Source organism: Lynx rufus, unplaced genomic scaffold (genome assembly GCF_022079265.1).
Source record: "Lynx rufus isolate CCGP_SWC_20201006 ecotype Redwood Valley unplaced genomic scaffold, mLynRuf1.p SCAF_17, whole genome shotgun sequence".
Lineage (NCBI taxonomy): Eukaryota > Metazoa > Chordata > Mammalia > Carnivora > Felidae > Lynx > Lynx rufus.
The window spans coordinates 50,106,177-50,120,947 of NW_025814831.1; the positions used below are offsets into that span (position 1 = coordinate 50,106,177).

General features: G+C 40.4%; 1 protein-coding gene across 1 annotated transcript in view; it reads right to left on the bottom strand.

Moving 5' to 3' along the window:
• The window catches only part of ATL1 (atlastin GTPase 1), a 90,946-nt gene that overhangs the window by 65,803 nt on the left and 10,372 nt on the right, over positions 1-14,771 (bottom strand). Inside the window, exon 2 of the mRNA XM_047079690.1 lies at positions 13,231-13,415. Coding sequence (XP_046935646.1) covers positions 13,231-13,264 — 34 coding nt within the window. The 5' untranslated portion in view covers positions 13,265-13,415. The remainder of the gene's footprint in view (positions 1-13,230; positions 13,416-14,771) is intronic.

Consider the following 14,771-nt stretch of genomic DNA (forward strand, 5'->3'; position numbering starts at 1 on the left):
ATCAAAAATTAGAAAACATAAAATGCTTTCCAGGATTTTGTGGAAATCTATAAAAATTAAACATGTACTAGGACGACAAAGTAAGTTTCAACAAAGTTCACAGCATGAGTATAAACATGAACAGCTCAATACTGTAGCAACTAACCACATGAGGCTGTTTAAATTGACTAAAATTAAATAAAAGTAAATATTTGGTCTTCATTCTCACTAGCCATACTTAAACCCTTCAAAAGATATACATGGCTAGTGACTAACATATTGGACAGGACAGACACAGAACATTTTTATGACCACTGAAAGTGGTACTGCTATATAATATTAACTAGAGTAAAATTAAGTATCACATAAGTAACAAAATTTAGAAAAATCCATACTTTCTTTCTTTCTTTTTTTTAAAGATTTTATTTTTAAGTAATCTCTACACGCAACATAGGGTTTGAACCCATGATCCTGAGATCAAGAGTTGCATGCTCTGAGTGAGCCAACCAGATGCCCTAAAAATCCATACCAAATTTGTACCATGGTACAAATCATTGTAGACATTTAAAATACTTGAAACTAAATGAAAATTAATCTACTGCATATCAACATATATAGGATACAAGAAGTCAAGCTGAGAATCAGTGAGCTCAGTATCCAACTTTTTAAGTTAAAAAGAGAATATAGAATAAAATCAAAGAAAGTAAAAAAATAAAATAATAGAGATGCATGGAAATTAAGTAAATATAAAGAAAAAAGGAGAGGTTAAACAATAAAAGATATAATAAGGAAAACACAACATTAAGCAGAGAAAATAACAGATAATTAAGAACAACCTCATGCTAAGCTGATGTATGGACAGATTCCAAGAAAAATACAAATTACTGAAACTGAATCAAGAAGAAATAAAAAGCTTTAATTGTTCCAAAACCCATACTGAAGCTAAATCAATAGTTCAAAATCTTGGGGCACCTGGGTGGTTCAGTCAGTTAAGCATCTGACTCTTGGTTTCGGCTCAGGTCACGATCTCATGGTTTTGTGAGTTCGAGTCCCATGTTGGGCTCTGCATGTACAGTGTGGAGCCTGCTTGGGATTCTCTGTCTCCCTCTCTCTGTCCCTTCCCCACTCATGTGGTCTTTGTCTCTCTATAAAAATAAATAAATAGGGGCACCTGGGTGGCGCAGTCGGTTAAGCGTCCGACTTCAGCCAGGTCACGATCTCGCGGTCCGTGAGTTCGAGCCCCGCGTCGGGCTCTGGGCTGATGGCTCAGAGCCTGGAGCCTGCTTCCGATTCTGTGTCTCCCTCTCTCTCTGCCCCTCCCCCGTTCATGCTCTGTCTCTCTCTGTCCCAAAAATAAATAAACGTTGAAAAAAAAAAAAAATAAATAAATAAATAAATAAACTTAAAAAAAATAGTTCAAAATCTTACTATAAAGTAAACAGTTTTAATAAACTAGTTTTCCCAAACTGGATCAATCTAATTTTATACAAACTCTTCTATAGAATAGGAAAAAAAAAAGAAAGAAAGAAAGAATCATCTTCCACTCATTTCATAAAGTTAATATAGACTTGATATATTGAAATTCAGACAAAGTAAGTATGAAAAGGGAATATTGATTATAAGCATGCTTGAAAATATTTTTTAAAAATTAGAAAATCTAGCAACATATTTAAAAAGGTTAAACATCTGTTTTGGTTAAACATCTGACTCTTGATTTGGGCTCAGGTCATGATCTCATGGTCATAGGATAGAGCCCCATGTTGGGCTCTGTGCTGGGCATGGAGCCTATTTGGGATTCTCTCTCTTTCTCTCTCTGCCCCTTCCCAACTCTCACACAGGCACTCTTTCTCTCTGTCCCTTTGTCTCTCTCTCTCTCTCTCTCTCACACACACACACACACACAAATATTAATAAGAGAGTTTTGCAAGGTTGCTAGATATAAGATAAATATGTAAAAATCAATTGCATTTTTATTAATAGCTAGTAAAAAATATAACAAGGAAAAATCATAGCAACTAAAAAATACAAGGAAAATAATAAATCTAACAAATAAAAGCCATCCCTTCAAGGAGAGCTTTTAAACTATTGAAAGCCGGGGCGCCTGGGTGGCGCAGTCGGTTAAGCGTCCGACTTCGGCCAGGTCACGATCTTGCGGTCGGTGAGTTCGAGCCCCGTGTCAGGCTCTGGGCTGATGGCTCGGAGCCTGGAGCCTGTTTCCGATTCTGTGTCTCCCTCTCTCTCTGCCCCTCCCCCGTTCATGCTCTGTCTCTCTCTGTCCCAAAAATAATTAAACGTTGAAAAAAAAAAATTAAAAAAAAAAAACTATTGAAAGACATAAACAAACAAAATCTAAATAAATGAAGGAATATACTATGTACATGAATAGAAATATTCAGTACAGTAAAAATTCTATCAAATTAATCTACAAACAGGATACAATTTTAATTTAAAAAATCCCACTGGGCTTTCCAAAGAACTTGAAAACCTGATTCTAAAATTTTATACAAAAGCAAAAGCCAAGAATAAAGAATAGTTCAAAACACCAATAAATAAGAACACAATGAGACAATCTGTTCTACCATATATGAAGACACTATGAAACCACAGCAATTAAAACTGTTATTGACACAAGGATAGACAAAGAGCACTGGAGCACAATAAAAAAGTGCAGAAACAGACTCACACATATTCAGGAGTAATATCTGACAATACAGTTTGGAGATCAATGGGAAAAAAGTGTATTATTCACTAATGAGTCTGGGACACTTGGTTGTCCATATGGAAAAAAAAGTCCAAGAGATTTCTACATACTAGCCATAAAAATAAAATCCAAATAGTTCTAGAGCTTAAAATGAAGTTGGGAAGTCTGCAGAGTAGGAAGCACCAGGAATCTGTGTCCCTACCATGACAACAATTACACTGACAGAATCTACCTGATAGAACTATTGGAACTCTGGAAGGCTTACAACTTCTGGGGGGAGGCATGAACGGTAGATTGTGGTTAATTTTAGTCAATTTCAACTCTTAACTCAGCAGCGGCTACTGATCCTCCTCCCCTCAGCCCTATGGCAGGCAGTTAATGCGCATTACACACAGTTTACAGAAGTCAGGGTAGTCAGTAAGGACCCTGTCCTCCAAAATTTGGGGATTTGTGTTCCAATTGCTGATTGCTGCTTCTTATCACAAAGGTACAGACACAGAGTTGTATTCTCCCCCATTGCTGACTGCCACTTCCTTCTCAGTGAAGTGACTTCCAGGAGATTTAATGGGCCAGTACCTTTTTGGCGGGGGTGGGGGTGAGGTGGGGGGGTGGGAAGGGGGAAAGGGAGAGCGGGGGAGAGGGAGAAGGAAAGACAGAGAGAGAGACAGAGAGAGAGAATCTTAAGCAGGCTCCATGCTTAGTGCAGAGCCTGGCATGGGGCTCGATCCAGTGACCCTGGGATCAAGACCTGAGCCAAAACAAGAGTCAGATGCTCAACCAACTGAGCCACCCAGATGCCCCAAGGGCCAGTCCCTTTTTTCCCTTCTTCAGTTTTCACTTTTTCCTCTTTTGGGAGTCAGACATTAAAGATTAGGATATTCAAAGGTAACTGCATATACAGGGAAAATAAAAAACTCACCACACATGCCCACAGAATGGCAGAGGCTCAAAAAAGACCTGAGAATGTCTTAACTTTATACCTCAGGCTGATTGTCAGCATAAAGACATATATTTCATCCTATAATGATGAAAACAAACAAACAAATCCCAAACACAGGAAACCCTGGGGAAGGAAGAGAATCTGACTTTCCTATTTTTTTTTCATAGTGCTTGCTATTTATTGAAAAGAATGTAAATGTTTTTTCCAGGTGGTACTGAGGAGATGGGCGGAGTGCTTGTTTTTGTTTGTTTTGTTTTTAGCATGCACACATCTGTGGGAATGCTGCAGTTTTGAAAGAAAAAGGCCAGTTGTGCAAAACTGATGCATAGGAGAAAAGAAATGTCAACAATTTAGCTCCCAGGCACACTAGGCCCCTACAGCAATCTGGTGGGGCAGGGGAGGATTCTGGGAGTAGATAGGGAACTAACCAAGTTGAAAGTAACTTTCTTATTTCTCATCACATTATTGGATTCAAATGTCCAGTCTTAACAAATCACAAGGCATGCAAAGAAACAGGAAGATATGACCCATTCAAAAGAAAAAAAAAGTAAATAGAAACCGTCCCAGAGAAAAACCAGATGGTGAACCTACTAAACAAACATCTTATTAAAATGACTGTCTTAAAGATGCTCAAAAAAACTAAATGAAAATGCAGAAAGTCAAGAAAACACTGAACAGAAATGGAAATATCAACAAAGAAATAGACATAAAAGAAGCCAAAAAGAAATTCTAGAGCTGAAAAGTACAATAACTGAACTGAAGAACTCACAAGAACAATTCATAGGGATATTTGAGCACGCAAAGGAAATGATGAGCCGCTGGAGACAGGGAAATTGAAATTATCAGGGTTGCAGAAAAGATGGAAAAAGGATTGAAGAAAAATGAACAGAGCCTAAGGGAAACACAGGACACCATCAAGCAGACCAACATACACATTGTAAGAGTACGAAAAGGAGAGGAAAGAGGTACAGAGACTTTTTTGAAGAAACAATGCCCTAAACTTCCCAAAATTGCTAAAGGACATGAATATAAACATTTAAAGGCTCAACTAACTCCAAGCAGGAGACCCACACTGAGACATATTATAACCAAATTGCTGACAAAGACAAAGATAGAATTCTGAAAGCAGCGAGAGAGAACTGATATTACGTACAAGGAATCCTCAATAAGATTGGCAGCAGATTACTCATGAGAAACTTTGGAGGCCAGAATACACTGGGCTGATATATTCAAAGTGCTTTTTAAAAAATCTGTCAACTGGGGCGCCTGGGTGGCTCAGTCGGTTAAGCGTCCGACTTCGGCTCAGGTCGTGATCTCGCACTCCGTGAGTTTGAGCCCCACGTCGGGCTCTGTGCTAACAGCTCAGAACCTGGAGCCTGTTTCAAATTCTGTGTCTCCTTCTCTCTGACCCTCCCCCATTCATGCTCTGTCTCCCTCTGTCTCAAAAATAAATAAAGGTTAAAAAATTTTTTTTAAAAATAAAAAAAAATAAAAAAATAAAAAATCTGTCAACCAAGAATCCTATGTTTGGCAAAAATGTCCTTCAAAAGTGAGAGAGAAATTAAGACATCTCAAATAAACAAAAGCTGAGAAAATTTGTTACCACCAGACTTGCCCTGCAAGAAATGTGAAAGGGACTCCCATGGGTTGAAATGAAACCACACTGGACAGTAACTCAAAACCATCTGAAGAAATAAAATTCTCAGTAAAGGTAAATACTTGGGCAATTATAAAAGCTAGTATTATTGGGGCGCCTGGGTGGCGCAGTCGGTTAAGCGTCCGACTTCAGCCAGGTCACGATCTCGCGGTCCGTGAGTTCGAGCCCCGCGTCGGGCTCTGGGCTGATGGCTCAGAGCCTGGAGCCTGTTTCCCATTCTGTGTCTCCCTCTCTCTCTGGCCCTCCCCCGTTCATGCTCTGTCTCTCTCTCTGTCCCAAAAATAAATAAACGTTGAAAAAAAAAATTTTTTTAAAAAAATAAAAAAAAAAAATAAAAAATAAAAAAAATAAATAAAAGCTAGTATTATTAAAACAACATTCTGTAATGTTGTTTCTTTGTTTTCTACATGATCTAAGGTACCAATATATTAAAAAAAAAACAATTACTAACCTAAAAATTAGCATTATGGCTTTTGTTTATAATTTCACATTTTGTTTTCTACATAATTTAAGGCACTAATACATTTTTTAATTGAAGTATAGTTGATACACAATGTTACAATAGTTTCAGGTGTACAATACAGTGATTCCACAAGTTTATACATTATGCTGTGTTCACAAGTGTAGCTTCCATCAGTCACTATACAACCCTATTACAATACCATTGACTATATTCCCTGTGCTGTACCTTTATCCCCATGACTTATTTATTCCATGACTGGAAACCTGTATCTCCTACTCCCCTTCACCCATTTTGCTCATTCTCCCCACACCGCCCTTTTATCTGGCAAGCATCAGTTTGTTCTCTGTAGTTATGACTCTGTTTCAGCTTTTTGTTTTGTTTTTTTTTTGGATTCCACATAAAAGTGAAACCATATGATATATGTTTTTCAGTCTGACTTATTTCATTTAGCATAATACCTTCTAGGTCCACTCATATTGTCACAAATGGCAAGAGCACATCTTTCTTATGGATAATAATATTTCTGTGTGTGTGTGTGTGTGTGTGTGTGTGTGTGTGTGTTTGAAATATACATACAGAATATGCATATTTTGAATTAAGTTTTCATTTTCTTTGGGTAAATACCCAGTAGTGGAATTACTGGATCATGTTCTGTTTCTATTTTTAATTTTTTGAGGAACCTCCATACTGTATTCTACAGTGGCTGCACCATTTTACATTCCCACCAACTGTGAGGATTCCTTTTCCTGCACATTTTGGCCAACACTTGTTATCTCTTGTCTTCTTTATTCTAGCCATTCTGACAAGTGTAAGGTTACATCTCGTTGTGGTTTTGATTTGCATTTCCTAATGATTAATGATGTTGAGCATCTTTCCATGTGATTGTTGGCCATCTGTATGTCTTCTTTGGGGACTAATGCATTTTTAAAAATAACGATTAGTTTATGTTTTGTACACATAATATATAAAGATGTAATTGTGTGATGTCAGTAACTAAAAGGGATGCATATAGAGCTAAAAAGGAGCAGAGTTTTTATAGGTTATTGAAATTTAACTGATATAATTTCAAATTAGAGTACAGTAACTTTAGGATATTAAATGTAATCCTCATGGTAACCACAAAGAAAATAGTTCTAGAATGTCTTAGTTCAGGCTGCTATAACAAAACACCACAGATTGGGTAGTTGATAACGAAATTTAGTTCTTAGTTCCGGAGGCTAGAGGACCAAGATTAGGGTGCCAGCATGGTCAGGTGAGGACCTTCTTCCAAGTCAAAGAGTCCGCATTGAATCCTGGCACGGCGGGAGGGGCTAGGGAACCCTGTGGGGCTTTTTTAAAGAGAGGGCTGTTCATCCCATTCATCTTATTCAGAGCGTTTCACTCTCATGACCTAAGAATCTTCCAATGCCCCCACTTCCTGTACTATCACATTTGACATGAATTTTGGGGGGATACCAATATTCAAGCCATAGTGTATGCTATACACAAAACATAAATGATAAAGGAATTAAAATGTTACACTACAGGAGCATGTGGATGGCTCAGTCAGTTAAGCATCCGACTCTTGGTTTCTGCTCTGGTCATGATCTCACAGTTCATTAGATCAAGCCCAACATTGGACTCCATACTGATAGCATGGAGCCTGCTTGGGATTCTCTCTCTCTCTTTCTCTCTCTCCCCCCACCCCCACATTCCCACACAGGTGCACATGTACATGCACTCTCTCTCTCTCAAAATAAATAAACTTTTAAAAAGTTACACTACAAAAAAATTATGAGAAAATTAGTAAATTTATGTTTATAAAACACATCTATGTTTTACATATTCTTTTGTACAGATATTTTTCATAAAATTTTATGTAAAAGAGGAAAAGCCTCTAAATTTAAAAACACCCCACCTTTTTTTTTATGACCAAAATTTTCTCACAGTAGACCATTTTCCTGATGATCACAGGTTCCATTTAGAGTCTAGTCACTGGTTCTAAAGATAGTAAAGACTACAGAGTTTGAAACAGAGCAAAGATATAACCCAGGAGTCATCAAGACAAGGTGTAAGCAGATACAAAGTATAAAAAATACATATCCTGGGGCGCCTGGGTGGCGCAGTCGGTTAAGCGTCCGACTTCAGCCAGGTCACGATCTCGCGGTCCGGGAGTTCGAGCCCCGCGTCAGGCTCTGGGCTGATGGCTCGGAGCCTGGAGCCTGTTTCCGATTCTGTGTCTCCCTCTCTCTCTGCCCCTCCCCCGTTCATGCTCTGTCTCTCTCTGTCCCAAAAATAAATAAACGTTGAAAAAAAAATTTAAAAAAAAAATACATATCTTTGGGAAAATGTATTTGAGAAAAGATGTCAGGAAGGCAAATTAGCAAAATGAGATGGGAGAGTCTGTAGGGGAAGCACATGTATGACTCATTAGAAATTTTATTTTGTTTCAGAAGGAATAGATACATACAGAATGAGGCGAGTAAAAAGGCACAAATAGTCTCATTTTAAGAAAAATAGAATACAACCAACTGGAAAAGAAAGAAAAGGAAGTAACTATACTCAAGATCATTTATAATCTTGCCTCAAAAAACAAAAACAGAAACCTAATGCTTTTTCAACAGACGTTCCCTATACTTACTACAAATATTATTTTTCTAAAGCATCAGTGTACTGACAGTTTCTGTTACACGGTAGAAAAACCAAATTCCCATGTGAACTCCCAAGTTTTAAGCAACTGTAATTAACAAAAACAAATTTTAAAGAACGCACTTTTGTTTTGCTTCTGGTAGTACTTAAATTCTAAGCTCAACATTGAAAGACTGCTTTCCGAGCTACTGCCTCTGATAACCATCTGTATCTTTTATTTTCCACACTAGTACATTCTTCGCCTTCTTTTCTAGTCCAAAGCAATTAGGTTTATACAGCATTGATTTCTTATACCAGCTTAAGCCTACACGGGCTTGACATGGCATCTTTTTGGCATACTATTTTAGTTCCTGGCCTTCATCAAGTGGACTGGGGAAGCAAACAACCCTGAACTTAAACCTTAGATCTATAATTTATAAATTATGGGACCTCTGGCACATTCCTCATGCTGAGTCTCGGATTCCTTACATATTAAAATGAGAATAATGTCTACCTCTGAAAAATGGACTTTTAAATGCTTACATTTATTGAAACTTCTGGTTCGGTGTAGATTTAGGTATAGGTGTTGGGATTCTCAGTTCTACTCACAGACCTGCTTCTCAGTTGTATCTCTGGATATGATCCTCAAATAACATCCCCAATTCTTGGTTAGTAGAGCTGCTTTTTTTGCTTTGTAACTTCCATGGTCCTATTAGAACCTAACAGGTCACTGATCACTCAGATAAAAAGATTAGCTGTGATATGGTCCTATAGTGTACTTCTCTCAATTTTAGGTATCCTGTACAAATTTTGCAAATTCTCTCTTGCCTTTTTCTTGGAAATAACTATATTTTCCAATTCTGGGGAGTCTACCTTTGCCTTGACCTAGTGCTTTCTAACTTGTCTGAAATATATTTAGCCAGATGATAAGGTCAGTTCATTGTCTTAAGAAAAATAATAAAGCTATCATCTGAGTTTTTAAAAGCTGAGTTTTAAAAGCTATCACCTGAGCCTGTTTTCTCTCTACCCTCACACCATGCCCCATTATCTTATAAAACATTCCACAGCATTATGCTATAGAAAATCAATTAGAAGGCAACCCGAGGTTCTAATTTCCTAACTTACTAAATATATGATTTTTGCCAAGTCATTTAACTTATCTGAGACTCAGTTTTTTTATTTGCAAAAGAGGGATTATGTCTACTCAGAGGCTAAAGAGCAAACGCAATAACGCAGGTGATGGGCATTAAGGAGGGCACTTGTGATGAGCACTGGGTGCTGTTAAGTGATGAATCACTGAATGCTATTCCTGAAACCAATATTGCACTGCATGCTAACTAAAATTTTAAAAAATAATGATGCAGGTGACTGTGCCTTAAACACTGTAGTTCTATACAATGCAGCAGATATTTTCAACTCCTAAGAGGCAGTATAGCATGCTGGTGAAGATAAAAAGAATTTGAAGTCAAACCGCCAGAGTTGGAATCCTGGCTTCATCACTTACCTTTAATATGTAAAATGAGGATTACAGTACCTACCTCATATGATATTAGCTCGGTGACATTAGCTATTAATGTTATTTTTAAATGCCTACTCAGTGTTAGGTATTACACCAGGTGCTGGTAATAAAATGAAATCAGGACAGACATGGCTAACATCTTCGCCAAAAAACCTCTATTTCTTACTCCATGTTACTACATTTTTCTAAGTCATTTACATCACACATACTTTATTTCTTGAAGTTTATTTATTATTTATTTTGAAAGAGAGAGACAGAGAGCATGCGCACACAAGTTGGTGGGGGCGGGGGGGGGGGGGGGAGGAGGCAAAGAGAGAAGAGAGAACTCCAAGCAGGCTCCATGCTGTCAATGTGAAGCTGGATGTGGAGCTCAAATTCACAAACTGTGAGATCATGACCTGAGCCAAAACCAAGAGTCGATGCTTAACCAACTAGCCATCCAGACACCCCACATCATATATACTTCATAGCAAAGAAAAATCTGAGTACTAAAGCATTTCCATAGAGGATCAAGACTGCACAATTCCAATATTTCTTTTCTGTGAAAATTTCCAGTGACCACACTTTAGTATAATACTTTAGTATTTCTTTTCCTAATTCATCACTTGAGTTGAGAGTCTCTTGATGACTTCTGGGTAAACCGTCTGGGACATGTTCCCATCAAATATAAATTATCCAGTGCTTATCAATCACCTGAAATGCTAATTAAAAGGCAGATTCCTAGACTTCACATCAGCTATTGATTGAAAAACTCTGGCTAATTTGCAATGACATGGATGGAAATAGTATAATGCTAAGAGAAATAAGTCAATCAGAGAAAAACAAATACCATATGATTTCATTCATATGTGGAGTTTAAGAAACAAAACAAATGAGGGGCACCTGGGTGGCGCAGTCGGTTAAGCGTCCGACTTCAGCCAGGTCACGATCTCACGGTCCGTGAGTTCGAGCCCCGCGTCAGGCTCTGGGCTGATGGCTCGGAGCCTGGAGCCTGTTTCCGATTCTGTGTCTCCCTCTCTCTCTGCCCCTCCCCCGTTCATGCTCTGTCTCTCTCTGTCCCAAAAATAAATAAAAAAAAAGTTGAAAAAAACAAAAAACAAAAAAATTAAAAAAAAAAAAAAACAAATGAGGAAAGGGAAAAAAGAGAGGCAAACCAAGAAACAGACTCTTAACTATAGAGAACAGACTGATGGTTATCAGAGGGAGGTGGATGGGGGGCATGGGTTAAACAGGTGATGGGGATGAAGGAGTGCACTTGTTGTAATGAGCACTGGGTGATGTATACAAGTGTTGAATCATTATATTGTACACCTGAAACTAATATAACACTGTATGTTAACGAGACTTAAAATTTAAAAAAAATAAAAAAAATAATTAAAAATGAGAAAAATTCTTGCTAGAAGATGTAGAAATATGCATTTCTAACAATTTCCCAATGTGATTTTTATGCAAATCCCATTTGAGAAACACATTTCCAAGAGGAAAAAACCTCTACCATATAAGAAATCTGAAACCAGAGAAAATACTGAAGAATAATGATCCAAAGCTTCACTAAGAAGAACTTTAATGCTCAGAATAAATTTTCACATGCCTGTCTCTTAACATGGTTGAGTCAACAATGCACAGAGATCAAGATCAAAACTGACTTGAACATCCACACCTGAACCATGAGTGTTCAAGAAATTCCTAGTCTAGCGGCGCCTGGGCGGCTCAGTCGAGGGACCCACTGTTGATTTAGGCTCAGGTCATAATACCACAGTGAGTTCGAGCCCCACATGGGTCTCTGCACTGGCAGCTCAGAGCCTGCTTGGGATTCTCTCTCACTCCCCCTTTCTCTGCCCGCCCCCCCCCCACTCTTTCTCTCTCTCAAAATAAATAAACTTTTAAAAAAAGAAAAAAAGAAAAGAAATTCCTACTCTAGGCCAAGGAAAAGTTAGGGGGACAGTGAAAACGCTTACTCATAATCTCCTAAGAAGCAAAGAAAACAGTGTTATTACAATACTCACACTTACTGAGGTTTGGTAATCTCAGAAAATGCAGCTGCTTTCTCTTAAATTCATACAACTAGAGCCAGACCTCCCTGCCCTAGCTCCCCACACCTACCACAAACGTTGCCTACTGGGAGTTAAGTTGGCCCTGTGAACAACCAGGCAAGGAGAAATACGGTCTTTTGATAAAAGTAAGCCCCCCCAAAATTTAAATTTATACCTCCTGGTCCGATGGACAGTTATAGAAGAGTTCTCACTGAGACACAGAAGAGACCCAGGAGCTCCAAACTCCTAGAGGATGTGTGTAAACTTTCCAAATAACAAAGCTAATGAACAAAATATTTCTCTACCCACCGAGGAACAGTGGCCTGAGATCTGCTCTGGGTCAGAAAACAAAATGCCCTGAAAGGCTTTGGTTCCTAAGATGGTAGTGAGGTTAGCACTGTGACTGGAAGAAAACCCGAGCCGAGGGCAGAAAAAGACGCCCAATCTGCCCACACTCTCCGTCCTGAACCAAGTCTGGAGCAGCAGAGCGGGGCGGGGCCGCGATTTCTCCTGCATCACTGCGTTCTCTCTTCCCCGCCTGCGTGAGCGCCGCCCACCCACTCGCGGCGTGAACCCACTGGGCCTAGCCTCTCCTTCCCCCTCCCCTCGGCCTGGTGCTGAATCATGAGCCCAATATCTCCAAAAGGTAAAATCAAAGAACAATGCCACACTTAGGGCTGGCCTGAATGGGGTGCCGGATTGGGGTGGAGCAGAGGCTGGAAACCACAACTTTGCTTCCCTTCTTCCCCAATTCCCCTCCGAGCCCCAAATTAAAACAAGTACTGCAGCGGTGGGGGACTCCCAGGCGGGCGCCCCTTCCTCTGGGTTGCTCAGGTCTGCAACGCTCCCGCCGGGCTGGGCGCGCTCTGCCTCATTGTTCCAGCATGCCGCCCGCTCGGGAGCCCGCGCCCTGCCAGGCGGAAGGGCTCAAAGCTCCCGAGGAAGGGGCCGGGGCTGAGGGATCCTCACCCCCTCGCCCCTCTCGGCCGGGTAACAGCCCCTGCCTACTCTCATCGCCTTTCCGCCAAAGGATCGCTAAAGCGGAACCGACGAGTCCCAGGGAGGCGACGTGCGGGTGCTGTCCAAATGCTGCGAGGAGGAGGACTGGGGGTGGGGGAGAGACAGGGGGCTCCGGCCTGCGGAAAGCTGCAGCCCTCGCCCCACAGCGCGATTCTGCTTACACGGGTACCACTCGGCCATGGTCTCTCCGGCCCTACAGGGAGCAGCTCGGTTGTGGCCCGTCTCCCAGCCCTTGGCCCTCTCGTCCCCAGAAGCAGAAACCAGAGGGCCAGTCCCCGCGCAGGCTGCAGAAGTCACCATATGTTACTCACCCCAACTGTTCCTGTCCCTGCGGTTCTTGGCCATGGTGGTCCGGGGACTGGTGGCGGTGAGGCGCTGTCACTGTGCTGGCTCTTCTCCCGGGCCGCAGGTTGCTGGCGGTGGGAGGCTCCGTGCCCGCGCTGGGCGCAGTTCGCTCAGACTCTGAGGATGTTGCTGTGGCGCTGGTGGGAAGGAGCTGGGAGGAGAAGGGAGGAGAAAGCGGGTGAACCGAGCTCAGCATCACAAGCCCGAGTTCACACAAATACCAGCGTCACACCCTCCCTACCTCAGCCCACCCCCGGAGCACGAAGACAGGGACAGACGATGTACTGCAACATCTTTCACGGAGAACACACACACACACACACACACACACACACACACACACACACAAATAAACAGTACCCCCCTCACACACACTCTCAAAGAATTTAACAGCATTAGCCAGTCACAGAATTACTAATATACTGCATTATTCTGGATGTTCAAATACCCGTTTCCTATAACAGTTACAAATTAGTACCAATATGCAGACAACATTTATATAGCCAAAGAAGTCAAAATAATCTGCACTTATCTACCAGGCACCATTTTTCCCCCATTTTAAAAGCAAGGTCATGTTGGTAAAGAGGATATCATGCATTTTTTTACCTGTATACTGAACAGGCCTGACTTTTAAAATTAGGATAGAAAAATTTAGATCAAGATTGAGATAAATGAAAGCTGGAAATTCATCATAATCTGTAACTAACTCAATGTCTAGTGGGCAAAAGTGGGCAAAAATGCCCACTAGATTTGCAGAGAAAACCTCTGGAGTTACACTGGCAAATATTTTAGGTAAAATCGTATTACATAGTCTGGGTGAGCCTTGGCATCCACAAAGGTTGCAGACAATTTTGAATACAAAGCAAAAGGCAAAGACACTGATTTCTTCCTCTCTGCCTACAAACTCAGCTTTCAGTATTCTAGAAGCAGTCCTTTATGGTACTTGACCCTCAAGATACCATTAACCCATTCCTTACAGTTTTCTTCTGCATTTGGTTGTTGCCCACACTCTACAGATGCGTTCTGCCTATGAGATTATTGCTAGCCTCTTAATTACCACGTCTTTGGTCTCTTCACCATAAGCAACTCTTCACTCTATGTTCACTCAATGTAATTTGCTACAATGGCTTCAGACAGGACCTTCATCCTGATAATTTCCAAATCTGTGCTTCTAGTTTTATGCTCTTTTAAAGAGAGAAAAATCGTCTTACGAGAACCAAATTTATAACTGCCCAAGGTCATCTTCATTTTGTTTTCCTACTAACACTTCAAAATCAACATGTCAAAAACCAAATTATCTCACCCACCACTGCCATATCTTATGCATTCTGTATTTCGGTTAATGGCTCTAGTGACCTCAGAACTAGGAACACTGTAAACCAAGTTTACATTATAGTTTTAAAAGGGACGTCAGGGGGATCTGGGTGGCTCAGTCGATTAAGCATCCGGCTCTTGATTTTGGCTCAAGTCATGATCTCACAGTTAGTGAGATCGAGCCACAATTCAG